We start from the raw sequence: 26,430 nt of genomic DNA on the forward strand, positions 1-26,430 counted from the left end.
TATTTAACAAAAATGCTAATACAGATTACAAATACAACTTCTATTCTTATTGGAATGTCAACGGAAATTTCAAATGTTGCTTTTGCGGCTCACATTTCCCAAGGCGCAAAGTCCTACCCCTCAGACAAGGGTTAGCATGGGGAAATTGTGTGAAACAAATGAGGCTGAAAATACTGTTCTCTTACGGGGTAATAGGTTTAAAAGTATTAAAAAAGTAATTAAACTTTAATTTACATTTGTATAAAAACAGAACCATCCTCAAGAAGGAAATGATTTGCTAAAACTGTTCCAAAATATGCGATGACTACAAGAAAGCCAAATAAACACAAGAAACAACACCCAGAAGTTACTTTTCGACCAGCCCTCGCTTCATTCAAAATCTACTCCCGCAAACGAGCGTACGCGCTCTCTCTCTCGCTCGCTCTCTCCCGTTCGGCCATTCAAAGCGGCGCGGCTGTCCGCTCTTCATTATGTTTCTCGCGCTCGAAGCAAGCGGATCCGCCGACGGCAATAGGGGGTTGTTTTGCGGTCCGCAGCTCTGTGTGTATCGGGTTTTGCTTTCTTCTTCAGCAGCAGCAGCAGCAGCAGCAGCTTCCATTCGCAAGAGGATTTGCAAGCGGCAGCAGCATCAAACGAAGAAGAAGTTGTGCTGAATCGCAGCATATCCCTGACCGTAGGCTGGCAGCAAAAGCAAAGCCACCCCCTGTGTACAACCCACCCCGCGCCATGGTGGTTTGAGAACGCATCTCTCCATCCATCCTCTTCGGGCCGAGAGCAAAATTTTCACCTGTGCCGTGTGTGTCTGTGTATCCATCTCGCGGTGGGGAAGAGTTTTGTGTGTTTTGTGTTTGCGTGTGTGTGGTGGGCTCGATTGTGTCAACGACAACACAGACCGCTGTTGTGCACCAGGCAACGCGCTTGCCGGGCAAGGGAAGAGCGGTGTGGGGGAAATGGAGGTGAGTGGCGCGCATGTGTATACGTGTATAGAGTGAGAAGAGAAAGGGCTTCATCGCCATCATTTCTACGCTCGCTCCTGTCCGCGTGTGTGTGTGTCTGTGTTGGATGCTGGCGGAAAAGCTCCCTTTGATGGTGTGTTTTTCTCCGAGGTGCGCCGAAAGAAGCGAAGCGAAAGAAGTTGTACAACGTTGTAGTAAATCAAAGTTCTCTGGCCGCTAAGACGGGCTGTGAAGGCAAAAGTCCAAACAAGAAGCAAAAGTTGTGCAAAGAAGTGTTGAATATCTCTTTCGACCGTCTCTGTGTGTGTGTGTGTGGATGCTGTGAAGTGGATGAGGAAAAGAGGGAGCGTCCGAAAGCCATTTCCGGCGTTGGAAGCAAACGTGAAAATCGCCTCTTGAAGCGAGCGAAAGGTGGGGGGTGGAGGCTCGCTCACCGTCAACAGGAGGCTGTCCGTGCTCAAGTGCTAAGAGTTGAAAAAAGCAATCATGATGGCAGCAGAGTGATTCAGAGAATGCCGTGAAAAGTCTGCAAATCATAAAAACGGGCGAAGCTAAATGTGTGTGAAATAGCTCCCTCCTCCTCCACAAGCAAATGTGAATGTAATTTCCATAAGGCCTAATCCCTAATCCGACTACCCGTCCGTGTATGTGTGTGTTACAGTGCAATACAGCGAAAGGATTTGCTTTGCCCCCAACTCCCCCAAAAGTGCTGAAAAAGAGCTCCTCTTTACCCCAACAACAAAAACAACAACAAAAGTGCTGCATCGCTTCCAAGCGTGTGTTTGTGTGTGTGAGAGAGAGAGAGATAGCGAAAACCGAGTTGGGGGAGTTCTGCACCCTTTCCTGCAGCGGTTTACCACACCTTGCAGATTGCGCTGGTCCGACGATGTAAAAGTTCGTCGCTTGCAGCAGCAGCAGCTCCTTTCCGTAGGGCTCACTGTGCAATGTGTGCGCGTGCGGGGCAAAAAAGTAGAACAAAAACCGGAAAATAAAGCTGCTCTCACCATGATGCCGTCGTCGTTGTCGTCGTCCGCTGGCCCGTCAGCGGTGTGCCGGGACGCGTTTCTAATGCACAGTAGGCGGCGAGCTGCGGTTTCCACCGGTGCGGGGAAGGGGCAGCAGTAGAAAGGTCCCAGTTTGTGTGTCTGTGTGATGAAATGTATGTGAGCGCGTATCCGTTGTGACCGGTTTAGTGAGTTAATTTAAGCTGAAAAGTAAATCCACTTGAAGTGTAGTGAGTGCGAGGAGAAAGAAAGGCGAAGCTGGCGTTTGAAAAATGCAAGTTTAGTGAAAACCAGTGCACAGAGTCCGTTCAAGCAAAACGCCCAAGCAAGGAAGCAAACGGCTGGACCACATTCCCAAGGTGCCACAGCCAAGGTGGTGGTGCACGTTCTGCAGGTTCTGTGCAACTGCAAGCCAATGCCACACGCCGGTTCGTGTCCGTGTGGGCCCCACTAGGGGTAGCCTTGGGCATCTAGAAGCAATCTAGCGCCGATCTAGTGATCGACGGGAGGGGGTAACGAGAACAAAGCATATATAGAGTTTAACCGTTTGCCAGCACACCGCGGTACGGCACACCTTTGTGTGCGGGAGGCCAGTGAGATACGTGGTAAGTTGAATATGTTTTGCTTCCTTGCAGCAGCATTTAACATAGTATAGGCAACATTTCTTGCAAGGTTTGGTGAAACGAATGCAGTTCTAGTTCCAGGTTCTGGTTGGAACAAGTTTGTCCCGGCCCAACTGGGAACATTGTAGCAAGATCTCGCCCTTAGAAAGCACATCTTGCAGCCACGACCCAATTAAATGCTAATGGTGGGTAGACAAGGGCGTTCAAATAAATCTATCAAACGTTCAAACACCAACTATTTACATGTTTACATCTTGTTGGGGGATAGAAGGTGCCCGATGTAGAAACCAGTTCTAGAGCAACTAGAACCAGAGATGCACGAAACAATTACGATCCGCTCGTTTGTGGCGGAAGCACCAGGTCGGTTTGTAATTACATGCCTTCGGTGCGAAGCGTGCCACCACGTGGAGGAGATATGTGTCGCGGTCCATTAAATCTACTCTCAGGCCTACATTATTCATAGCTCGTTGGATTGAATCGTTTGCTGATGACGATGACCTCAAAAAGAGCGGGATCATTGGGCGATGCTGGGAAAAAGAGTTGTGATAAGCTCGTGCAGAATGCTTGTCAGTCTTCTTTTTTAGTCACCGAGATTCAATATTCCAGAGAGTTCTCCAGTGTCAGCAGCAATGGAGCTAATCTCTAATCTGTTGCTTTAAAAACTTCTTTACGAATAATTCTATTTGACTTTGGAGCGTTAAATTGACATCTAGGGATTGATGTAACAAAAACTCGAAATGAAATCTATTAACATTCTAGAATGCGAGGTATTATTAACTGGTCTGTGTGATTAGTAATCACAGTAGGAATTCAAAGGGGACCCGTGGTATAGTCGTCAACTCGAACGACTCAATAACATGCCCGTCATGGGTTCAAGCTTAAAATGGACCGTCCCCCCGTAGCAAGGGTTGACTATTCGGCTGCGTGGTAATGAATAAAGTCTCGAAAGCCTGTGCGTAGACCGGCATGTCCGCGTAGGACGTTACGCCAAATAGAAGTAGGAATTCATCATTTGGGCTACAATTTCTGAATAATCGGATTCTTGTCCTCAAGTCCTTGTTGATAGTCTTGTCTGTCTATTGGATTTGGGAGACTTGAAGGATAGAGAAGATTAAAGGACCCATCATAATTTTTCAACTTGTTGAGATGATGAGATCGGTTGATGTGGGTAGAAGTTTTCCAAAACATTTTGTTATGTTGGTACTAGTACTATAAAGAGTACTATATCTTGGACTAACATCAGCAATGGAAGAAGATTCCTCACAGACGATACAGAAAATATAACCTTTCAGCTATCCTGAGTCCTGAGTCTACTGCTGGAATACACAAAATTGGTTCATGATAGAGACGTTTTATGCTATAAGAACAACTAGGTCGTATTACAGAGTAAATCTTTGGAAATACGTTTGGCAGCATATCATATGGGAGAATTTGAAGAGCTTTTAGTTCAAGATCATCCACTCCAGAATGTTTTGACATTAAATCAAAAAAGAAAGACAAATATTATTATCTAGATCATACCTGATTGGCAAATGCTTACGCTCTAGTTTCCTAGGGCCTACCCTTCCCAGCAAAACTTGAGACATGCAAACTTCACACAATCCCTTTAAAAAAATCGCTGACACTTTCCGTTGCGGCGTTGCGGAAATGAACCGTCAGCGAATGAAATGCGACCTCATTCACTCTTCAATCAAATGCTTCGTCCACTCTCTTTGTATGCTCCGTTTGCACAAATCGGACTGCACTCATCCCCTTGCACTTACACCCACACGCGCCGCGTATGTTGCGCATCGAAAACGAGAGCAAACGGAAGCGAAAACAAAAAAACAAGACGACGGCAAAAGTGAAGCTCGTGGACGCAGTTCTTGCTTGTGGCTCTTGCTTCGAACAAGCATAGAAATATAAATGCCCTGTTTGTTGGCTTGTGTGTGTGTGCTCCGTTATCAACCGTTTGGACCTTGGCGCAGCAAGCAAATCGTGCCCCGGCGCGGTTGATCAGCTGCGCCAAGCACAGTGGTTGAATTGTCTCAGGTCTTTCGGATGGTGGGTTTGAACCCGACTCCGAACTAGCCGCTATACTACGCCACAACATTCGCCCAAAGTGGGTTCGTTTGTGGTAAACGAGATAAAGCTACACTTATCGCGCGGTATTATCCAACGCCGGGTGAAATGTAAATCCTCCTGCTCGTCGTTCCTTGTCATAGCACGTTTCGCTGTTATTATTAGTTGCTGGTAGAGAGCATCAGCAGCGACCTCCGCGATACATCCGTGTACCATCCAGCCGCCGTGGTGTACATGGTAATCTCGCGAATTACAGTAATGATGATGATACTACTCTCCCTACCCGCGCAGTTGTACCGAGTGATTGTTGGTAGTACCAAGTGATGCGATCGCGGGTTTGAGCTGATCTACATAGACGGGGAAAGGGAATAACGAGTAAAAAGGGCATCTAAAGCCACAACGATCGTCATTATAAAGGGTTTCCTCTGAACGGTTTGTTGAGAGTTTGGTTGAATTGTAATTATTTGTTCTTGGTTGGTAAACATATCAATTAAATAGAAACAAAACGAGATCATTGGTAAGTGTTTCGTACAGCGCCATCTATCGGTTCAATCCAAACCAATTTCGTTGGTTTGATTGGTTGTGATCATTATTGCAAACCAACTTTACGTAATGTAAATACTTTTGCGGCATGAATAAAATTACTGCATCACTCAAAAATCTCACAGTATGATAAGGAAACGATTCCTCCCTTTGAAACTCCATTCCATCCATTCTGCCTGCTTGTAGACACATGCTTCCCTCAATGTCTCCATTCCTGTCCCTAACTTACAGCGCGTTTAATTTATCATCCCATGTTGCCATCTTCGTGACACAAGCCGCGTTAGTCAGGGTCTTCTCACACACGATGATCTAATGTGCGAATGATCCGCTGCAGCATGTGTGTGTGTGTTGCGAGATTAAACTCGCAAAACAGTCCGTTTTTCTGTCCCTCCCGTGAGTGCGGTGGCAGTTCCGCTGCATCTTTAGCTGGGTCGGTGCTGCATCGCCGGCGGGGAGAAAGGAATAAAAATATAAAATGCTAAAACCAGCGACGGCTTTATGTGCACCTCGCCGTCGTTGGTTTGGTTGTTCCCTTCCACATCCGCGTATGGCCCGGTATGACCTTCCGGGCTGTGAACCTTGCCTCTTTGCGTCGGCCGTCTTCCCGCAGCGAGGGGATGATTGGCAATGAGATGCGCTTAAAATAGGACCAAGTCTTTTGGGCCGTCTGCGTGGATGCGTCTGTGCGACGAGTTTAAAATGAATGTTTCCTGCTTTCCTTGCGGCAAATCGCTAAATTACTCGCACCGCAAGCGCATTGGGAAGTAGCCGTTTGACCTTATCAATTATGTTGCATGTTCTTACGAATATATTCGTGCGATGAGAAGAGGTTCAATTTAAAATGTGATACATTAAGGTATTCTTTAGCTTTGCTACGAAGAATGCTCAGAATATTTGAGATTCTGTTACGTCTCTAGCAACACCTTTTTATCTGCTCTCTTTTACCGCTTTAACCGCCAACAAACTAAAGAAAAACCTCCACCCACACACGAATTATTGACGCCTCCCCCTAACTGTATGCATGATTAATAGCACTAATTATGCTGTTTCACTTTTTTCGGTTGTTTGTTGTTTCTGTTTCGTCGTTGGAGTCATCGCTTCGCTTTCTACCTTCACTACTTCGGTCCGTCCACTTTTGCTATCAAACTTGCGCTTGTGAAGCACTTTTTGTTGATGCTTTGCACAAACAATTCACACGACCAAACACGCGTGCTGTTGTCTTTATCGGGTTCGTGGCTTGGCAAAATTTGCAGTCGGTTTTTTTTTGTGGTGTAAATATGATCCCGTTTCCGGTACAAACAGCTATCGATGCGGAAAGCTAAAAAAGCAAATTCTTGAAAGAAAAAAAATGCATCATACAACAAGAATTGCCGAAAGAAAGATAAAAACACACTATGTATTTGGTAGAGCATGACACTTTTTCTCACGAAACTGTTTTTTTTTTTGCCAACAGAAGCTTTTGTTTGTCGCTGTGATACAGTATCGGATGACACTAGAGCCAGGTGTTGCCTGAAACAATTAGCGACAAAGTGTTTGTTTATTTATTTACTTATTGAGGTTAACTTTTCAAAGGGGTGTTTTGTTCGTATTTCAGCACTCGAAAACACAATTATTTGTGTAAGTATTTCGGGTAATATTAGTTCAACAACTTTGGTTAAGATAAAGCTATCGTCATTTCATGGATTCGTCGTATAAAGAAGATCGATGCATTTAAATCATGGTTGGATTGTTGAAGCAAATTTAAAAGACATTCGAACATCCAGAGTTAGAGTCGCTCATTCCGTTCATTAAGCAAAACACTATTTTAAGAAAAAAAGAACAACTGTCGGGTGATGAATTATCTACAAGCTTGTTTTGTGTATTATCTCCTTCACATGGTGGATTTAGATAAGAACTCTATTTGCCGTTCTAAACCATCCCTTCCGTAAGCAAACAAACTTCCTAAAGCGCTCGACTCTCCAAGTCGTAATTACACTCTGTCACATGTCAATCAGCACGCATGTCACGATTTGCACATTCCCCCGCATCGTACAGTCCAATAATGTTCCTCTCTGCCCTGCACTGCACCGCCAAAGCGAAGCGTTATGGCGACCACGCAAGCCCACCGGATCGCGTAGTGACGAATGATTTGCCATATCAAACATCGCACCCCGTTGCCATACACCGCTCGACGCGTTTTGTATTTTCGCGGTCACTCTTTTTTTTTTTTCTTCCCCTCGATACCCTGCCAACGAGCACGATAAACATTTCGTACAACCGGCACAACCGGCGAGTGACAAATATTTGAGCCACGGGTTCACCGTGAGTCGTTACTATTTGGTTCGCAATTTTTGTTTTTTGGGACAGCCCATCTATGAGGTGAACGGATGGAGGCAAAAACCATTTAAAGAGCATCTCTCGCCGTCAGCACACACATCAGCTGTGGTGCTGGGTGAAATATGTATAATTCAATTAGAATGCTTCTAATTGGGACGATCATCCGGGGGACGTGTGCCCCGATGGGATGATATTTTCGAGCATTTGCCCTTAAAAAAAGTGCTTGAGGGAAGATCACACTCGTCCGAGCGATCGGCTCGGCGCTACTTCCTTCGTAATGTTGGGTAATAATAAAATTCAAATATATTTTTAACCTACCCAGTACAAATAGACTGTACAACAAGAGGAGCAGACCTTTAAAGCATAGTGCGAAAATAACAGAAGGAAAACAACGAACATTGTTTCCCAATTTCCCGAGTGTGGCGAAATTTATGGCGCAAGTGAGATTGACTCAACCAGCAATAGAGAGGAAGCGTAAAGATCGCTTCGTTGATCGTTTGTTTCTTTCTGGGTGGTGCGGATGAAAAGATTTCAAGAGCAACAGCTGAAAATCCGCTGTGGTTGGTAATTGTGCGCGTAAAATGTAAAACAATGCGAAAATACTGCCCGTCCCCAAGAAGGAGGCGCCTCGACCGTTGCGAGTGCGATTTATTTTTGGCTTTTTATTATCATTTTTAAGCATGTTTTCATGCCACATTTGAAGCTGTGAAGAGTTTAACGTACAGTGTTCAGTGTATGTTGTCAAGTTTGTCATTCTTTTCCACCCTAAAGGGTACATTGCCCTTTTCCCTGTGGTCACAAATACCATTGGAATAACGTTTAATTTTCTCTCAATCAAGCCAGTGCGACTCACAAGACGAAGGCAAATGATAGCGATCGCAGCCAATTCGCAACCTCACCTCACAAATGAACTGCAATTAGACGTTTGATTGCCAATCGTATGATCCATGTCGGCAGCGAAGGCAAAAAAACCTAGCTGTAAACAAGCAATCGTTCCGGCACGGTTGTGTGTTGAATCAGCTGCATCGAACCGGCGGGTTGTGTTGTTGGTATCGTTTAGTTTTTCCCCAGACCTCAGGCCAGCAATCATGCAGTGTGGTACTAAGAGGTTGTTGGTTTTTTGTTGCTTTTCTTCTTCAAAACCACTGCAACGTCACGGCGGGAAAATTGGAGGTGAAAGTTTGGCATCACAAAAGTTCACAAAAGTGTGGATTTGGGATCCGATGACACATGGCTTTCGGTCGTCCTACATTTGGGCACCGACTGTGACTAACTCACCTTTCGAAAATGGTGAAAAAGAGCCCCACGGAAGCTCAATTGTATTTTTCTATTCATTTCCTGCGTGTGCACGTGCGCGTGTGTGACAAGCATTGTTCGAGGTGTGGCAAATTTTGAGTCCGCAAAACAGTTCGGTTCCGGCACCTGCGTGGTTTTTTTTTGACCGTGTTCGTGTTAATTTAATGAAAATTGTTTGTGCCAAAAAGAAAGTAGAAACCGGTGGAGGTTTTTGTCGTGTGCAGAGGGCACAATGGAAATAGTGTCGGACGTTTGGGGATTTTGTGCCTCAAAATGATATAATTTGATAAGGTTTCGGATGGAACTACGCGCCAGCAGTTAATGCAACTTGGTTGTGTAGACTTCCAGTTGCGCCAGATGATGCCAAATGAATGAACAGAATGGTCGCAAGTTCCTATCCTCCTTTTCCAATGTAGATCTCAGGTAATAAGTGCAAAAGTAACCGCGTTCTTTAAGAGAGCATCTGTGATTTGATTCTGAAGATCCCAATATTGGAATATCCCAACGATATATATCATAACTTGAGATATTGGTACATATGACATAGACATTAAGCTACTAAGGCTCTGCTATTCAATGGAAGCTCATTTAATACTTTGTCAACTTCAGAATGTAGAATATTGAACTTCAGGTGATATCTTTCTCTCCTGCCCTACCTAGAACCATTTGGGTACTGCATTATGACGTCATAATCATCAAGATCTTCTTCTATTTTGTGTCTTATATTTGTATCTCGTTTGAGTACATGATATAGACTCTATTCCATATGGTGGCATATCGCGGGAGCTGGTTCTAATGCCCTTTTCATGTCATTTCAATGATATCGAACGATCCTATATTGAGATGTGGACTTAAATCATTACTATGGATCATAATCTTAATTATATTTTAAGATAAAGCTAAAGATCTCTCGTGAAGTATTATCGGTATGTTTTAGGACACTTTTGAAAGATATTCCCACCATGAAATAATGGTAGGTCCTGCTAAATAAGCATGAACATAAGACCCTTTGCTAAAGTGAGTTCCGCTTTGGCTCCAACAACTGGCAGGAAAGCAAGTTCCAAGCGAATCATTCTCTCCATCTGTGTCGTCACTGGCAGTAAAGTCAACGACATACTACAAATACTTCACTTTCGCTTTAGTTATTCCATGCCGGCAGTACAGTTTTGCTGCCATCGACTCCAACTCGCCCAACGGTCTCTGTTCCACCCCTTGCGGACAGATTTGCCGATGAGTTTTGCCTGCAATATTGGTCAACCGGCGCGCTTCGAGCGAACGAACGGTTTGCGCCACCAACGGTTTCAACGCTTCATCGCGCACCTCTTTAACAGCGTTTGAGTCATCGGCGTGTGTGTGCAAAACTCGCCACGCCACGCAATTGCACAATATGCAACCGATCAGACGAGCGACCACCGTTTCGCAGGTTTCTCTCTCCCTGGTCTGAAGAATGGGGCGGGCTAATGCCCCACGCTGCTTACTTCCCGACGCGACGAGACGCTATCTTTTTGCTTTGCCGACACGCCGCGTTGAGCCGAAATTAAAACAGAGATCCAAGACAAAACAGCAAAAAACGGAACACAAACTAACGCTGAACAGTGGTGAGTTTTTTCCCTCACACGCAATATATAATTTTACTCAGCGTTTCCGCTCGACGCTCGTTGCTCGGTTGCCGTTTGGATGATAACTTTTGCTTTACAACCGTGCTACTGCTTCCGCTTACTTCCTCACAACGAATCGAGTTTAAATCGGACCATATTTAAAGAAAAATGGGTCTGAGAAAGCTTTTAATTTGCCCATTTACTACACTATTTGCCCAAATTACTAACTACCTCACGTAAGAAAGGTTTTAGAAAGGATGTTAGAAACCTCCCGAAATCGAGAATCAATGTATTTTCTTCCCATTTCAAGTGCTTGCAAACTGTCAACACCTTCTTTACTGTCGCTATTTTTCAAAACAGGGAACTGCTGAAAAGGGGGCACCCGGGGGGCCCATAAATAGACGCTAGACAAATGTCAAATGCTTGAGTGCCCTCGGCTGAAAATAGCAGCACACCCCCTACTTGATTCTTGTGCAGCTCGCGCGCGGGGGCCTCCTGTGGGCATCGCGTATTCTAAACCGCTTTGCGGCGGTGGCAATGGCCACATATTGGCCCAAACGGAAACGTACAGCGCAATGTTTTTGATTGGTAATAAATAGATTAGAATCTCGGCGGGAGTACGTTCGATCGACGAGAAGGCAAGCAATTTAATAACACTTGCTTACTCGTGGCGAATGTGTGTGTGTGTTGTGCGCTTTGATTGAACCGATATGTTGAGGGTTACAACAATAATTGAGAAACATTAGTTTGAAGCACGCCTAACACAGAAACTGTTGCAGTTGTTTTGATATTTCCCAATCGCTCTAGTAGTCGCGTGCACAAGTGTGTATCAATTATTCCGATCAAGTTGGGCAGTGCTTTATAATTTAATCCCCAACTCAAATGGGTTAATCATTGGACTCTCTTCCTGGCTGCTGCTTCCCTTATTTATGGGCGATTTTTATACCTCACCACCCATAAAGTGGTCCATCAAACGGGCGCGCAAAACAGTTCGATTGAGCACAAGGAGCTGAAGTGACTGGATTGTATGTAAAATAAACGTGCCCGATCGGTATCGACTATTTCGGCGTCGTGCGTTAGCACGGAGCACTTGCAACGAGTTGCACTCGGGCGAGGGGGCTTGTTTATTATCGCTCTGCCGGTTGCTACCAATAAACAAACGCCATCAACCCGGATGGTGGGTGAAGATGGTAAATAACGAAACATCCCATCAACCCAAAAGTTACTGCTAATAGTCTGCACTAATCGTCGCCATCGCTGCACGTCAGTAGATAGTAGTGGTAGCAGTGTTGTCGTGTGATGTTGGAAATTAGGCAGGGTGAGGAGAGTGAGTGCGTTTACACGGTACCAAACAAAATGTTGCTGTCCATGTGCTGCGGCGTTTCCATGCTGGTTTAGCTAAACGATTGCCCTTCCGTGCACGTGTTTCGTTTCGCTACACCAAAAACACCAGCACCAAAACACAACTGCTTACCACTGTACTTGGTTGTGTTTATCTGGGAGGTGTTTCAGTTTCGTGTCTGCGCGATGTCTCGGCGGTGTTGCTGTGAAAATGAATTAATGCGCAAACATGACCAAAAAAAAAAAGGAAAAACTAAACAAACAAAATCATAAAGATGTTTCGCAAAAGAAATGTCCCAACTCTGTGCTGCTGCCTTGGCGCGTGGAGCCTTGTTAAGCTAATGATGGGGGTCGTCCATGCATTACTGCTCCTCTTGTTTCTTTGCTTAATTATGATCGCGTTGAAGCGTGTAAACAAATAGCTTAAATCGGAGCAGCGATTAAATCGAAGAAGCTGCAAAGTCTCGTGGAAGATGCTTCTCGTGGAAAGGGCAAACCGTGTGCGTGTGTGTATTTATCTAACCAATAAAAAATAACCTGCTTTAGCTTCCGTTTGGTTCTGCAAAAGGAAAACACATCGTAAACGCCCCCGTCCCCCTACACAAACATCCCTTTTCCGTATCTCGCAACAGGATTTGCGATCGTGATCGAGGGGCAGAAGGAACAGACAGAAAAGCGACCATTTTCCGGCACGATTTCCAGACCATGCCGTTTGTGCAATTCTGTATTTTTAAAAACGTGCCTGACTTTACTCACCGATCGTGCCCGCGATCATGCCGGGGCGATGATGTCTGACGTATTTTGGAATATCTTTTTTTTTCTTTTCATATTTGCATTTGCAGTAAGATGCCAACATCGCCAGTTCCGATGAATGACACGGTAGGCAAGTAACAGTTAAACGAGGTTTGCGATTTTCTCGAATTCCTGCACACGTCTGGAAGGGGGATGTTTATGCAACACGATACATTGCCCGGTATCTGACGCCATAAACAACAGCTTTGGGGAGGAAATAAAAATCGTTCAGATTTTTCCAAGTCTAATCGACTCAGCGTCACTTGCAGACGTTGAACCGGCTGACGGTACAGTGGATTACAGCGCTGATCGTGAGAGGTGAATGTTTGTGGTATTTGAGCGATTACTGTAAAGTCTGTTCCTCGCACACGATGCTCCTAACGCCACTCAATGCCTCAATCGACAGTTTAAGTGTGCGTACGTGTACCCTCTTGTGTGCAATTCATCAATCGCGATTGATCGATCGATCGTTTTTGCTCGATCGACCTTCATCGGTTCACTCGAAATGAACCACCCAACCTCATCTCTGTCTCTCTCTCTTTCGCAACCACGATCGACGCTTATTCGGGGGGGTTATTTTTAATTTTACTACGCTCTACTACAAGTAGCATTTCGCCGGTGTTTTCGGCATTTTGACGTCTGGCAATGCAAGGTTGGCGACAGATGGGCGGCCTGGGGAGGGGCTTGTTTGATCTGCTGCTGCTGCTGCTGCTGCTGCTGTTAGTGAGATTACTTGCTCGCTGGCCAAGGTTCGATGCCACATTTTGACGCGTGAGCGACGTACCTAGGACAAAGTGCAGAAATGTTCAGTACAAACCCCCTCAAATGGTTTTTGTAGCGTGTTATTTCTGTGTGGTTGGCAAACGAGAAGCGAAAAAGAGAGTTCATTTCGTGGTGGGTGGTGACTCAAGCTAGTGTGAAATGCGGTAAGATGTTGGAAGACTTACCGTTCCGGCTAGTGAAAGTTGGTCGTTTGAGGTTAAGGTCAGCGCAGCGCATTCGGGGACGTTTGACATTTCACAGAACTGCGTGAACTGGTGTGGAATTAGTCATTCGCGTTTTATGTGAGAAATTTATCAGTACAATACAGATGACTTAATACCAACACACCTTTATAGTCATTACTTTCATACAAGTCACGCTACTGTAGGATATCAAAACATGTGACACACTCGTGTAAGTCCCATTTTACGATAATAAACCCAGTGGAAATTTGCACTCGAGAGCCCACTTCAAAGATGGGATGACTCAAGTACACAGTTTGAACCTATAACGAGGAAATGGAGAAACACCTAACAATCTTTAAACCAAGATAGCGGTGATGCACTTGAAATGCGGCTGAAGTGTGCAAGATCCTTCGGCATGTATTCGAACATGTAAGCGCTACCATATAGTATGACACCCTTACACACATCAATATCAACAATAGACTCGTCCACTCCCAAAGTGTCAAGCATTGGGTCAAACCCAAGTACCGATCAATGCCGGTAGATAAGATAGAACGCCCGTAATGACTCCTCCACATGTTAGCACGAGTGAAAGTTTGATGTGGAAGTATCATTGGGCACTAAACACACTTACCGAAAGGGTTGTTGGCTGTTTTTGTTTTTTCCCTTCCATCTTCCACACTGTCGCGAAAATCCTTCAATCAGGGCATTCGCTTATCTTATCGCAGCAGCGCGCACAACATGTCGAGCACCGGAACGCAGTCAATTGGTAATTGAGACTCATTAACACCTCATCAATGCGCTCGCTACGATGATTGTGTCGCCTGTCCTGTGCCTTGTTGGTTTGAAAGAAGTTGAAGGGGGAATAGGTCGGAATAGCGTCGCAACGGTGTTTGATGTGCGTGTTGCATGCAGCTGTGCTGTGTGGGGGAAAAACGCTCTGAACAAACTCTCGAGTGTCTATTAGAAGTTCGAGGTGATGATAGGCAATTAACGAGACGTTACGGGCGTGTAGGAGTGGGCGCTCTTGCCAATGCAGACCACGTCCATGTGAGTGACGGGTGTGATGGGGCTTGGAGATTCGAACTTCCGGACGTCCGGACAGGTGTGAAGCGGGTGGGATACGGTACACGCTCTTCCAGGCCACGTCAATCGCTTATTCATTCTGCTCTGGCGACGTTCCAGAATTGTATCAAAGAAGCAAAGACATCTCCACAGTCGCCATCAAGTGCTGCTCTCGCTAACATGTCGTATCTACTGGTTCCTATTCCCCATTGCAGAAAGTTAAACGCGTAGTGTGTACGTTGAAGCAGCGCGCATTCCAGGTGTTTGGAGTTCCACCGTGTGGAGGAACAGGTCCAGGAAATCATGTCCGGCGGAAAGGATCGTCGATCAAGGGCAAGCAAAACGCAAGGATGGGAGGAGGCTGGCGGCGAGTTTTACCAGGAGAGCTATCCGGCCGACCTGGAGGGTATGCAGCGAGATCCGTCGAAGATCGCAACCCTGCTACCGTCGAAGCAAACGCGAAATGGTAAGTACTGGTCTGGTGGGAATGATCAGTAGCAGGATCCAACCTAACTTGTGTTTGTGTTTTAGCTACGACAAGGCGCGTCCGACCTGCCCAGGGACAGGACACGAAAGGTGGTACGAGGCGGCGGGCCAGCTTCTCGACCGTTGCCCGCCGAGGCTCACAGTACCACGAGATGCAGGTGGCCACCCTGCCCGATCTATCAGGTGAGTTTAAATGCTTGTGGATGAGAAGATCCTGTGGGGTTTCTGATAGAACTTGAATTACTGTAATGTCCTTCAAACGACTTTCACACAAAGATAGGTCGTAATTATTCCATTATCACAAATAATGTTTGTTGATTTGGGTGGCATTGTTACGAACATCAAGTGATGGTTTCATCGGTGTAAAACTCGCCCCAAAAATACAACTCATGCAAATAAGCAAGAAAAAACACAGAAATAAAAAACTAATAACCATTGCATTCAATGCTAATGAGCTTGGTCCATAGCTATCACCAAAGAGAGGGAAGAAAAAAAGAAAATAAATTAGCTACCCCACATCAAACCCCCACACATCTGTGGGGAAGGGAGTGTAACAGCAGCGTGAAATTGTCCCACGATGATATTCCGTATCCGGTCACTTTATAGCTGGAGCTGGTTCTTTTTTTACTCTTGCCACTCATGATCGGTGTAGTTCAACGAACGACTGGCAGAATGATCGACCAGCAGACTGCGTGCGTGTCTCGCGCTCTCTTCCGCTCTCTTCTATCGACTACTAACTTCGCGAGCGTCACGCGGGGAGAGGATCGTAAATTATCTCAAGAGCATCGCTAGCGACTTGCTTCCCGATGATAGCAGTGGGGTCGTCGTGTGTCATGCGAGCCCTTACGAGATACCGTTACATGTGGGTGGCGTGAGGATGATGAGATTCTTATATTTTTTATTGAGCCGACTACGGCTTTGGACTACTGCTGTGGAATCTTGAATTATTTGTTTTGTTGTGAAACTGATTTCAGTAAGAACTTCAACTACAGAGAAATCTTCACAGAACGTGTATTTAAAACGACTTGATAGTTACAGCTCTTTATCGCTTTTGAAGTTCTTTGTCTTGTTCCGTTGGAAGATCAGCTTGCTTGATTCTGTTCAGCACCGAACGAAGCAAAAAGCAATGAACGAAACAAAGATTTAGCAAGATCATCAGCTCTTGGATGGAGAATGAGTCATCGCCGCTTTAATCATACGTGGAGCAAAAACCCTGAAGTTGTTAGAATTGCTCTCATATGAAATCATTCTGCCTATAGGTTGTATCTTTTGTACGATTTGGCGTCACTTAATTCTTAATCAATGTCTGTGAAGATGCTTCATTTGTCGTTTATTTTAAAGAATCAACTGATCTTGCCCTCGCGACCTAACACTGCAGCATGATTACAGCCCTCCACACCAGACCCAGTTGATTGATCTCCATTAGATCGTCACCGAGTGGCAGCTAACGAATGTGCAACGTGCGACGTATGTGACGGACGTTGCCGTCAAATTGCGACACTGACATTAACCTAGCGGTGTGGAGCGAAACCATTGTCTGTGCTGCAATTGTTCCCCGGAAGTGTGTCTGTGTGTATGTGTTTGTGTTCCAAGCACAGCACACAGCGCAATGAAACAATGGACCTTTGAGACTGTTGACTTGCAACGAACTATCAGGGATGATCAGGGTCGGTGATGGACAGAATTGTAAAAGGGGCAAAGGGTTCTTCGCCTCTGTCAGACGGTGTCTAGGGGTTACATTGCAATCATATTGAAATGCCTTTTTCTTTACTTGTCCTCCCAGAGAACCTGATTAACGAGGAGCGAACATGGGAGGAGATTCGGGAGATCAAATCGATGCCGGTTCCGATGGCACAGAAGCGAGAAATGAAGGCACAGCTACAGGTAATGCTTACTTTCCTTTCAAAGCATACTAAACGCACCATTAATCGATGACTACTTTTCCCTCTTACAGAATGCCACCAAACTCCGACTGCAAGGCTTCGAGCAGATCAAATGGCGCCGGCGGAAAGCGTGGCAAAGCTTTCGCTCCAAGTGGGGCGAATACCAGACCAAGCTCGAGCTGTGGCGCATGTCGCTGAAGACGATCGAGGGCAACTTCGGGACGGGCGTAGTCGCGTACTTCCTCTTTCTGCGCTGGCTAGTCTTCTTGAACCTGCTGCTGTTTCTGCTGATCTTTGCGTTCGTCGTACTGCCCCACCTAGTGCTGCGCGAACCGACTGACCTGCCATGCGATCTGGTGACGGATCCAACGTCTGTCCAGTGCTGCTCGGAAAGCTACGAGAATGTGACCCGTACGGCTCAGTTTTCGGTGCTGGATCTGATACAGGGCACGGGGTTCGTGGAGGGTACGCTGTTGTTCTACGGTATGTACACGAATCAGATATACGGCTACAGCCCAATGGAGGATCGAGCGTACCACACGGCGCGTCAGTTGCGCATGTCCGCGGCAGCAGCAGCAGCGATTAATGGATCGACCGTGGAGACCAGTAGGCTGCTGGAAAGCGACCTGCCCGACCCGGAGCGGCAAACGATCCTGTACTACGATCTGCCCCTCGTGTACGTGATCATCATTGCGATCTACTACATCATCACGCTCGTCGCCATCATGCGGGCGGTCGTGCGCCAGTTTAAGGATCGAATCGCCGAGGGCGAAGGCCTGTTCTACCAGTACTGCAACCTGGTGTTCGGCGGGTGGGACTTTTGCATCCACAACCAGAAGTCGGCCGACATCAAGCACCGGGCGCTACACAACGAGATCAAATCGCTGCTCTACCAGAAGCGGTTCGAGCACGAGCGCAACAATCGGTCGCGCGAGTTTATGCTCAAGCTGATCGCGATCCGGATGCTGGTCAATCTGGTCGTGTTTGTGATACTGCTGCTCGCTGCCATTACGATCTACGTGCTGTTTAACGTGTCGCTGGCCGAGCTGGAACCGAACTTTACGCCCTCACACCCCGTCAGCTTCAGCGAGGGCATCGGTAACCGGACGCTGTACATGAGCTGGCCGTCGTCCTGGTCGGTGTTTTCGTCCGCGTCCCAGCGCGGTGCCATATCGTTCGCCAGCACCATCACGCCACTGCTCTCGTCGATCAGCGATGAGGTGGGAGCGGGTGGTGGTGGTAGTGGAGGGTTCAATGCGACCGACCCGACGATGGAGCGGCTGTCGCTGGAGGAGAAGCTGCGCGTGCTGTTCTACGAGTTCCTGCCGTACCTGGCGATCGTGTGCATGAATCTGGTCGTGCCGCAGCTGTTCAACTATCTGGTGCAGTACGAAAAGTATTCGCCGCTGTTCGTGATCAAGATCAGCCTGTTCCGGACCGTGTTTCTGCGGCTGTCGTCGCTGGCGGTGCTGCTCAGCCGGTTCTACTTTCTCATCACGCCCATGAACGTGACGCAGAAGCTGCTGCTGAATGCGTCGTCCGAGCAGGGCGTGGAGCAAATCCTCACGACCACGTTGGCTCCTTCGACGACCACTGCCATGCCCGTTACTACTACCACCACCATCAGCAGTACCAGCACCACACAAGCCGCAGCCAGTCTCGTGACCACCGTCGCATATCAGCTGCCCGAAGCAAATGCCTCACTCGTAGCGAATCTAACCGCAACGACGATCTCAGTACTGGGCACACTCCTTCTCGACCGCCAATCGCCCGTGGCCGAGGCACAGACGCAGCAGCAGCAGTTGCCCACCCAATGCTACGACGAGCAGAACGGTGCGCCACAATGCTGGGAAACATTCGTCGGTCAGCAGTTCTACAAGCTGTTCATCGTCGACTTTGCGACGCACTTTCTCGTGACGTTCTTCGTGAACTTTCCGCGGGCACTGTTTGCGCGCCACTCGAGCTCCCGGCTGGCCAAGTTCATCGGCGAGCAGGAGTTCGAGCTGTCCAAGCACGTGCTGGACGTGATCTACTCGCAGACGCTCTGCTGGCTCGGCACGTTCTACGCGCCCTTCCTGCCGGCGATCGCCGCGCTGCTGACGTTTCTGATGTTTTACATCAAGAAGTTCGCCTGCCTGGTGAACTCGAACCCCTCCGCCATCCTGTACCGGGCGTCCCGGTCCAAGTCGCTGTTCATGTCGACGCTGCTGATCTCGTTCACGCTCGCGCTCGTGCCGGTGGTGTACGCGCTGGCCGAGATCGTACCGTCCCGGTCGTGCGGTCCGTTCCGCGGGCTGCCGTCGGTGTGGGATCGGGCCATTGCGGCGTTCATGAAGATGCCGCAGTTCTTCCAGAACGTTATCTTCTACTTCGGCACGGCCAGCTTCGCCATACCGTGCTTTGTGGTGCTGACGTTCTTCATCTACTACTATTACGCCGTGTCGACGGCCAACCGGCACATGGTGCAGGTGCTGAAGCAGCAGCTGGTGCTCGAGGGCCACGATAAGCAGTTCCTGCTCAGCCGGCTCAGCCTGTTCATCAAGCAGCAGCAGGAGTACCAGAAGCGCATGATGCGCCAAGCGGCCGAACAGCAGCAGCAGCAGCAGCAGCAATATCAGCAGCAACACTCCGTTTCGAGCAACACGGCAAACAATGTGATACCGCCGCCGTCGGCATACCAGCAGCAGCAGCCACCGGTTGTGCCACCGCCCCGGACCAATAGTCAGTCGCAAGCATCGGAACCGACGCCGGCCCTACCTCCCCGGGCTGACCGCGACTCCAAGCCGAGCAGTCGCGATCGGCCGAAGGATCTGCCGCCGCCGCCAATCCCGGCTAGTGGTTCCAGTTCCACCGGCAATACGACGGGTGCGAACTGAGGCGACCCAGCAAATACCATGAGATTAGCACACAGACTAACCAACGTTTGTTCCTTTCCTCTTCTCTCGTCCCCGAGGTGGACCGAGAGCGGACGTGCGCGACACACGCCTGCCGATCGTGATATTATATTCCAACTATTAGGTTCACTTATGGTTTTATGAAATCAGGCGAAATTAATGTTATTTATTTGTTAAGCTACTCCAGCACTTTAGGTTATTAGATTTGAGTTTAGATAAAACGCGGTGCTTCGGTACTGTCCGGCGAAGGGAAGCGAACTTTATCAGTGGCCAACAGAGCAAACGCCGAGACCTCCTTCGCAAGATATTATCGGTCAGGTTTAAGACTCCAAACTCCTCAAACTGAGACGCAGTTTTTTGAGAGCGGGTTTATCTCACTTTTGGAGTGTATTGTAAAAAAAGGTTTGCTAATAATCGGAGGGTCTCCTTTTCCTCTTTTATCGCTCGCTTTGTACATATATGACTCTACGTTAGTGTAATCTTCTTTGCGTGTTTGTGAATATTTTTAAGTGCAGCGTTATAGTGAGCAACTGATCACTAGCTTAGGTATCTGTGTTTGTGTGTTTGTATATCATTGTGATAGTATAATATATGCAGCGTAACGTGACATGCTCTCGAGCCGAACGAGAAGAAGAAAAAGTGGAAATAAGATCGATCTAAGAACAAGAATGTCGTCAAGCAAATAGCGCAAATGATACCAATTGGAATGATTTGAGCAAAAAAAGTCATATTGAACAAAATTAAGTTTGGATTGGATTCAGAGGACCAACACTAAAACCACTCCAGGTCCACAGAGGCGATTGAAGCATCAATACGAGTGAAATATGGAATAGAGCGAGCAGAGGTAGCGTGTATTAGCACAATCTAGAACAGAAAAAAGACTTTTTCCCAGCAAACCAAAAATAGGCAAATTGTTTAGATGAAATCATTGAAAGCGAAGGCTCTAAAACCACTGATCGATCAGGAGACCCTTTCGCACGAGTGAACACAAAATACCGACATTGAGACTGCCTACTTTTAAACTTTAGTTAGTGAACGAACGCCACCGTGCTGAACGATCGCCCCAACATTGGTATCATCCATCGGCCCAAATGGGCCATTCCCGAAATAGCCACAAACACAAACATGTATGCTCAATGTACCATAGGTCAGCTTTTGGAATGATTTACTACAATCGTTAACAATATGCCGCGAACAGCATACAGGATGCACGTTTTTATACTTTCAACATACAAGTGCTTCGGATGAACAAGAAGTTACATAAATGCATCGAAATAATAACTGGCTTTAACGTGTTTAAAGCCAATCAGCTACAATGCAGCTCCTATACATAGATTTCCGCGTCATTCGGTACGCTTTCGCGCACAATAAAGCATGTGTGCGCGCGAAGTTCATCTTTTACGTAAATCCTCATCTCAAACATCTTATTCAGGACTACCGACGCACGGTGTAATATTCAACAGTCAGCATATGAGTCGGCATGATTTCTGGTAGCATGCAGCTAGTACGATAATATTATACGTAAAACATAATTTTATGTCGAAGGATTTAAACTAAGATCTCAATGAAAACCACACTACAGTAGCTACAACGCGACGTTCGGTTGGTTTTGCAGAGACATTGTCAGCCGGAAGCGAGAGTGGCGAGAGTGTGAAGAAAAGCTTACAAACAAAAAGCTACCACCAGATCGGAGCATCAGGTAAAACCAATAAATTATTCGTCAAAATACAAACATGTGCAATATTTAGTTTGTTTTCAGTATGCCAATTGCGGTGTTGCAAAAGGGAAAGAAATTCGTTCTTAAATTTATAAAGTTTGTGTTAGTCAATTCGAGACTCTTACGATATTATTTATTTTTAAAGTTTAAACGCGTGATGTTTCTGTGTAAAATTGTTTAACAAACTTATTTTCATTACAAAAGTATTCGTTACGAATAGTTCATGCACTCGGAATTGTATGCTCATTTTCAGCGAAAATCAGTTTCGGGTTTTCTTGTATAATTCGAACAGCTTTTAGAATTCTTTTTTTTTTTGTATAGATGCATAAGGGGGAAAACATATGCAAATAATTCCCGTGCACAAGCAATGTGATCATATAACGTCAGAACTCCGAGTGAAACATAGATTTTATACTCCTACCAAGAAAAACTCAATCTTAAAAACTTTCTTCAATTGCAAGTTTTGCATTGTTACACATTTCGGCTTTACTCAAATGGTTTTCAATAATGTATGAAAAGTAACTGACATCTGAAACCTTTCTTACATTTGTTGGATTAATTGTGTCACTAAGCCCGTTCAAGTACCGACACTATCCAATCCTTTTCAGGCGTTACAAACTGTGTCGTTGAAATTTCAATTTCAATTGGTTCGTCCCATCTTATTTTTTTTTAAGTCGTAATCATAATTACTTATCAAGTATTCAATCGTTTTACCGGTTTTGTCCAACTGATGCGATATAATTGGTGCTTGCAATTTATATTCACTTTCATCAATTTCGTCCAGCAATACATCTTTGGTTTGAAATACACATTTCGGCGATGCCTCTTTCAGTATTGGGTTGTAATAAGAAGCACAAGTCCACCGTTTACGAAACATGCAGGCCTCCGAGTCTGCCACCGAACGCTTTAAGTATGCTTCACAGTCACCATGATACATCTGGTAAATGTCATAGAAACCTTTCGTATCTGTGTAAAGAATATAACAATTATAAATGTGTCTAGTTATGCATGAGTTTTGAGGGCACTTACGCTCAACCCAAACTTTTTGATGCGTAGGGAAGTGTGTCTCGTTCAACCAAATGCATCCGGGGAAGATGCTCCAGTTTGGTTCATATGCCGACACCAACGTCACAATGGCAAAGTTATGCTCTTTTGTGGTTTTATTGTACATTGGATGATACTCTATCTTACTCATGCGAATTACTGTTGGATCGTTTGCGTTTCTTGGCCATATACCACCGAAACGTACCACGTTAGGTCCCGAATCTCTCCGTTGAAGGCAAGAAGCCATTGTAATGACGTCATGAGTTGTGATGAGGTATCCTGTACATTCAATAAATTCATGTGGTGGGTATGACCATCCTATTTCAACCTTTGAAAATAGCAACGTTTATTTAAATTTCAAGAAAATTACTGTAATGAAATTTACGGTAGCATACCGACCAGGTGAGGAGATTGATTATCCAACGAACTGTCATCCATCGCCTTAGCGTGTCGTTCTTGTCGTAAATGGCTGTAATACTGCGGACATGCTTCCAGATCTTTTTCTATCGAGCTTATCGTTTGTTGTGGACAACAAACTACCGTGCTGTTGGTACAAAAAGTGATAAGCTTGCTATCTTTTAGCCGTTGTTCGATAGAGGGACAGTTTGAAATATCCGCACACGTTCCTTTGACTCCATCGGAATATCCACATTTGTCGGCATATCGAAGATCAGAATCAACGTATGTTACTCCTTCAAAGGACATGTTTGTGTTCTGTTTATTCTTTGCAGGCAGTAATACTGACTCGAACCATGCCTTGTGAATGCTAAACCGTATTCCAATCATCGGAGTGTCTACGTCGGTGTCATGCCCAACAAGATTCAGTCCTACTACATAGTAATGTACTCGTTTAATTCCATGAATTGGAGCGCCCAATTGTATTTGGTAAGAGCTTTGTGTCGAAGATGGTTCGTAGTGCAAACACAAATACTTATCCATCGAGTCTTGTGGCAGTTGGTATCGTTCACGCAGTGCTGCAAGACACTGTTGATTTTTTTCTAGGGTTGTTACTAATGTTGTTGATGACTTTTGATATTCTGGGAAAACATTAAAATAATTGCCAAATGGGAAATTATGCATTAATATGACATTAGATATGCATTATTGATATTAAACACAACATCGTTAACGTTCTTCTCACCAGTTTGAAACTTCTCAGTTACTACTGCTTTTACTCCAAGTTGGTAAGATGAATTAATTTCATCATACCATCCACAGATTGTTGGAACGAATTTAACTGGAGATTCTAGTTTCACAACAGCAACATCGTCATAATTGGGCTCGGCAGTGCGCGTGTAGTTGGGATGAACGATGATTTCGCGAATGTTCAGTTCCGATAAATCATAAAACAACACCTTCGAAGGAGGAATCCTAAAAATGGAAGAAGTAAAGCTTTTGCTTGGTTGGTTTACGTATTGTTGTTCATACTCACCCCAAATATGAAGTACATCGTGCCAATGTAACAATTGCGTCAGACTCTACGTGCGCACCGTAGCAAGAGGACACGTTTGTCGCCAACTCGTCTGCCCACAGCAACTTTACGGTATGAGAGTTGAAAGGCATTTTATTTTTATTCGGATCAAAATCATCCTCAGTCAAAAAATCCTCATCATCGATATAATTGTTCGTATGCTCTCGCAAATGTTTGTAATAATCAATACAAATGTTTGGATCGAAAATGTAGGTCGTTGCCTCTGATTCTCCAAAGCTTTCGAGAGTCGCAGTGATCCATTCATGGAACTTGAATATTGGAATGTATGCGTAAACATTCTCGATATTGCATTGTATTCCTACTAAAAGTGGAACGTTTTTGCCATCATGGGACAATCTCATTTCTATCTGTCCAATATACCATATCTGTGAATGCATGAGAAGTAAAAAAATGTGTCAACAATAGAAAGATACCATCCACCGGAAACTTACCGAACACTTGTCCATACTCTCGATCTCTTCACATGTTTCTTTTAATTCAGAACTATTAGCCCGTTTGGCAAATGATAACGCTGTAGTACATTTTGAAGCATCAATCGGGAGCAAGGGTTCTTTTGTGATTATATCGGCTGTCAGGTATAAATGAAATCATAATACTCCGAAGTTTGCTTAGTTTAGTATAAACACTTACAATCGTCTTCATATAATGGAACGTACAGCTTTTTGGCAGACATCTCCTCATTAGGCCATAAACAGGCTGGAATGATATACTGATTGAAACTGCACAATACACAAACATAAAATATTCGCCAAATAATGTAAACCAGTAGCAAATATTCATTTGTTCTAGGGGTAAATACATACATAACTTTTTTCTCCAGCTTCATAAGCGCGATGTTATAGAGCCTCGTCCTTGTTTCGTAATTTGGATGAACTACGAAATTCACAATTTTCAGCTGTTGGTCGATATGATCATCATCATACCATGGCTTTTTATGGAACTGTGCTAGGTATGACGCACTGGTGAAAAAGAAGATTATTCCGTATTTCTATTTCGTTGGCAAGGGGTATGGGTGGTATGAAATCCTACATGCACCCTACATAGAAGTAAAAGCTGCAAAATGATTGAAAAGCACTGGACTTGGTGTGTTGTGTGAGAATCGTTCCACAGAGCATCGCTTTAAACTATCTGTTAACTATCAGACGACTAACAAAAAGTGAACTAGAAAGCGTGCAGTATTTTCACTGTACGTGAAACATGCCATAGTCCAAAATTTACATTAGCGGTGAACCATTTTGTGATTCCATAATAATACCTTCGCTTCCGGATGCAGTAGCCAGCACCTAAAATCACATTTTCCGATGTCAATGATCCCATACATGTTATCAATTTAGCTTTCTCCAATAAAATGACAGCTGCATGTGGAAATTCGAATGCAGAAGTAAGAAATAACTCAGACGCAGTATATTTTGTAGATAATCGTTCGTTGCATTCTAGAAATTGCAAAAACATGTAAATTAGCATAGAATTCAATTGTTTCTTTTACAAACACTTACCATGCAGTGATGTTCTCTGGTTTGGTAAAACATCTTTTGCGAAAGCTGAAATTTTCGATTGGAGTTATTTTTAAAATTAAATCCCTAATATTTATCAATATATAGTAAGCCACTGTATAAAGCACATAATTATTGATTCTTACCACGTGATAAAGTTAAAGTTAAAACCACAAGCACAACGCGTAACATTAGAGGATCAAACATCTTCACAACTCGACGGTTTGGGCACGAATGATAACGCACGTTGGATCCAACTTTTTAGCTGCAAAGCTCGATTAGAAACTGGTTGCCAAAAATCTAATATCGGAAACGGAAATGTGGGGAATCTCAGGAACAGAAAACTGTTAATAGATATCTTTTAACCAGTTTTTGATATAATCTCTTGATACAGGGTTTACCAAGTCACTTTGCGATGTGAGCTGCACAACTCATCTCACTTGAGACGTATTTCTATTCTGACGTGCTACTTCATTTGCCCCGAAATAATTTTATATCCCGCCGCATTCATTTTCATTCATCATATGAAGTCTTTTCACAGGGGATGTTAGCTGTACTTTATTAAAATTGTACTGTACTGTAATGTAGGTACTTTATTAAAACACTAATATAACAGTACACATCATAAATAATACTCAAGCACAATACACACTAAAATACTCGGCCGCGCGCCAGCCGCTTCGAGCGCCCCTGCCAAGAGCTCCTGCTCGATCGGCCTTCGTGCACACTCTGCTCGGCGCTCGGCACACACTAAGCCTTGCGCGCTTAGTGTGTGCGACAGTGTGCGTGTACACACTGTCGTCCCCCTGGACGTTGACCGGTGGCAGCAAGGTTATTAGACTCTATACAGGTTGTGACAAAGGCCTGTTTTGGCCGATT

The 26,430-nt window shown here is 45.3% G+C and overlaps 4 protein-coding genes across 4 annotated transcripts; 1 reads left to right on the forward strand and 3 right to left on the reverse strand.

Moving 5' to 3' along the window:
• The first annotated feature begins 484 nt into the window (after nucleotides 1-484).
• LOC120901780 (transmembrane channel-like protein 7) lies at nucleotides 485-21,541 on the forward strand. Its single transcript, XM_040310021.1, has 5 exons — nucleotides 485-2,565; nucleotides 14,758-15,008; nucleotides 15,074-15,211; nucleotides 16,812-16,912; nucleotides 16,983-21,541. The coding sequence occupies exons 2-5, from the start codon at nucleotides 14,846-14,848 to the stop codon at nucleotides 19,785-19,787; spliced, it is 3,207 nt and encodes a 1,068-aa protein (XP_040165955.1). The 5' UTR covers nucleotides 485-2,565; nucleotides 14,758-14,845; the 3' UTR covers nucleotides 19,788-21,541.
• A 113-nt stretch (nucleotides 21,542-21,654) lies between these two features.
• Nucleotides 21,655-24,395, reverse strand: LOC120901781. Its single transcript, XM_040310022.1, has 5 exons — nucleotides 23,999-24,395; nucleotides 23,708-23,937; nucleotides 22,966-23,603; nucleotides 22,552-22,894; nucleotides 21,655-22,488 (listed from the first exon to the last, which is right to left on the reverse strand). Exons 1-5 carry the CDS (start codon nucleotides 24,127-24,129, stop codon nucleotides 22,163-22,165), a joined length of 1,668 nt encoding a protein of 555 aa, XP_040165956.1. The 5' UTR covers nucleotides 24,130-24,395; the 3' UTR covers nucleotides 21,655-22,162.
• Nucleotides 24,299-25,087, reverse strand: LOC120901236. The gene is made up of 5 exons (XM_040308938.1): nucleotides 24,862-25,087; nucleotides 24,689-24,777; nucleotides 24,490-24,626; nucleotides 24,419-24,423; nucleotides 24,299-24,356 (listed from the first exon to the last, which is right to left on the reverse strand). The coding sequence occupies exons 1-5, from the start codon at nucleotides 24,882-24,884 to the stop codon at nucleotides 24,299-24,301; spliced, it is 312 nt and encodes a 103-aa protein (XP_040164872.1). The 5' UTR covers nucleotides 24,885-25,087.
• Nucleotides 25,088-25,219: 132 nt separating this feature from the next.
• On the reverse strand, nucleotides 25,220-26,107 carry LOC120901237. The gene is made up of 3 exons (XM_040308939.1): nucleotides 25,698-26,107; nucleotides 25,555-25,599; nucleotides 25,220-25,491 (listed from the first exon to the last, which is right to left on the reverse strand). Exons 1-3 carry the CDS (start codon nucleotides 25,756-25,758, stop codon nucleotides 25,220-25,222), a joined length of 378 nt encoding a protein of 125 aa, XP_040164873.1. The 5' UTR covers nucleotides 25,759-26,107.
• Between the last annotated feature and the right edge of the window lie 323 nt (nucleotides 26,108-26,430).

The sequence above is a fragment of the Anopheles arabiensis genome, chromosome 3 (assembly GCF_016920715.1).
Source record: "Anopheles arabiensis isolate DONGOLA chromosome 3, AaraD3, whole genome shotgun sequence".
NCBI classification, from domain to species: Eukaryota; Metazoa; Arthropoda; class Insecta; order Diptera; family Culicidae; genus Anopheles; species Anopheles arabiensis.

Bases quoted from the DNA above. Each gene is read 5' to 3' on its own strand.
- LOC120901780 (XM_040310021.1), top strand. From the start codon at position 14,846: ATGTCCGGCGGAAAGGATCGTCGATCAAGGGCAAGCAAAACGCAAGGA. The intron at 15,009-15,073 runs GTAAGTACTGGT...TTTGTGTTTTAG, and splicing joins GTCGAAGCAAACGCGAAATG to CTACGACAAGGCGCGTCCGA. The intron at 16,913-16,982 runs GTAATGCTTACT...TCCCTCTTACAG, and splicing joins AAATGAAGGCACAGCTACAG to AATGCCACCAAACTCCGACT.
- LOC120901781 (XM_040310022.1), bottom strand. From the start codon at position 24,129: ATGCCTTTCAACTCTCATACCGTAAAGTTGCTGTGGGCAGACGAGTTG. The intron at 23,604-23,707 runs GTGAGAAGAACG...ATGTTTTCCCAG, and splicing joins AACTGAGAAGTTTCAAACTG to AATATCAAAAGTCATCAACA. The intron at 22,489-22,551 runs GTAAGTGCCCTC...TTCTTTACACAG, and splicing joins TCAAAAAGTTTGGGTTGAGC to ATACGAAAGGTTTCTATGAC.
- LOC120901236 (XM_040308938.1), bottom strand. From the start codon at position 24,884: ATGAAGCTGGAGAAAAAAGTTAT. The intron at 24,778-24,861 runs GTATGTATTTAC...TGTATTGTGCAG, and splicing joins AAGCTGGAGAAAAAAGTTAT to TTTCAATCAGTATATCATTC. The intron at 24,627-24,688 runs GTAAGTGTTTAT...TATACCTGACAG, and splicing joins TCCATTATATGAAGACGATT to CCGATATAATCACAAAAGAA.
- LOC120901237 (XM_040308939.1), bottom strand. From the start codon at position 25,758: ATGTTTGATCCTCTAATGTTACGCGTTGTGCTTGTGGTTTTAACTTTA. The intron at 25,600-25,697 runs GTAAGAATCAAT...CGAAAATTTCAG, and splicing joins AACTTTAACTTTATCACGTG to CTTTCGCAAAAGATGTTTTA. The intron at 25,492-25,554 runs GTAAGTGTTTGT...TGCAATTTCTAG, and splicing joins CCAGAGAACATCACTGCATG to AATGCAACGAACGATTATCT.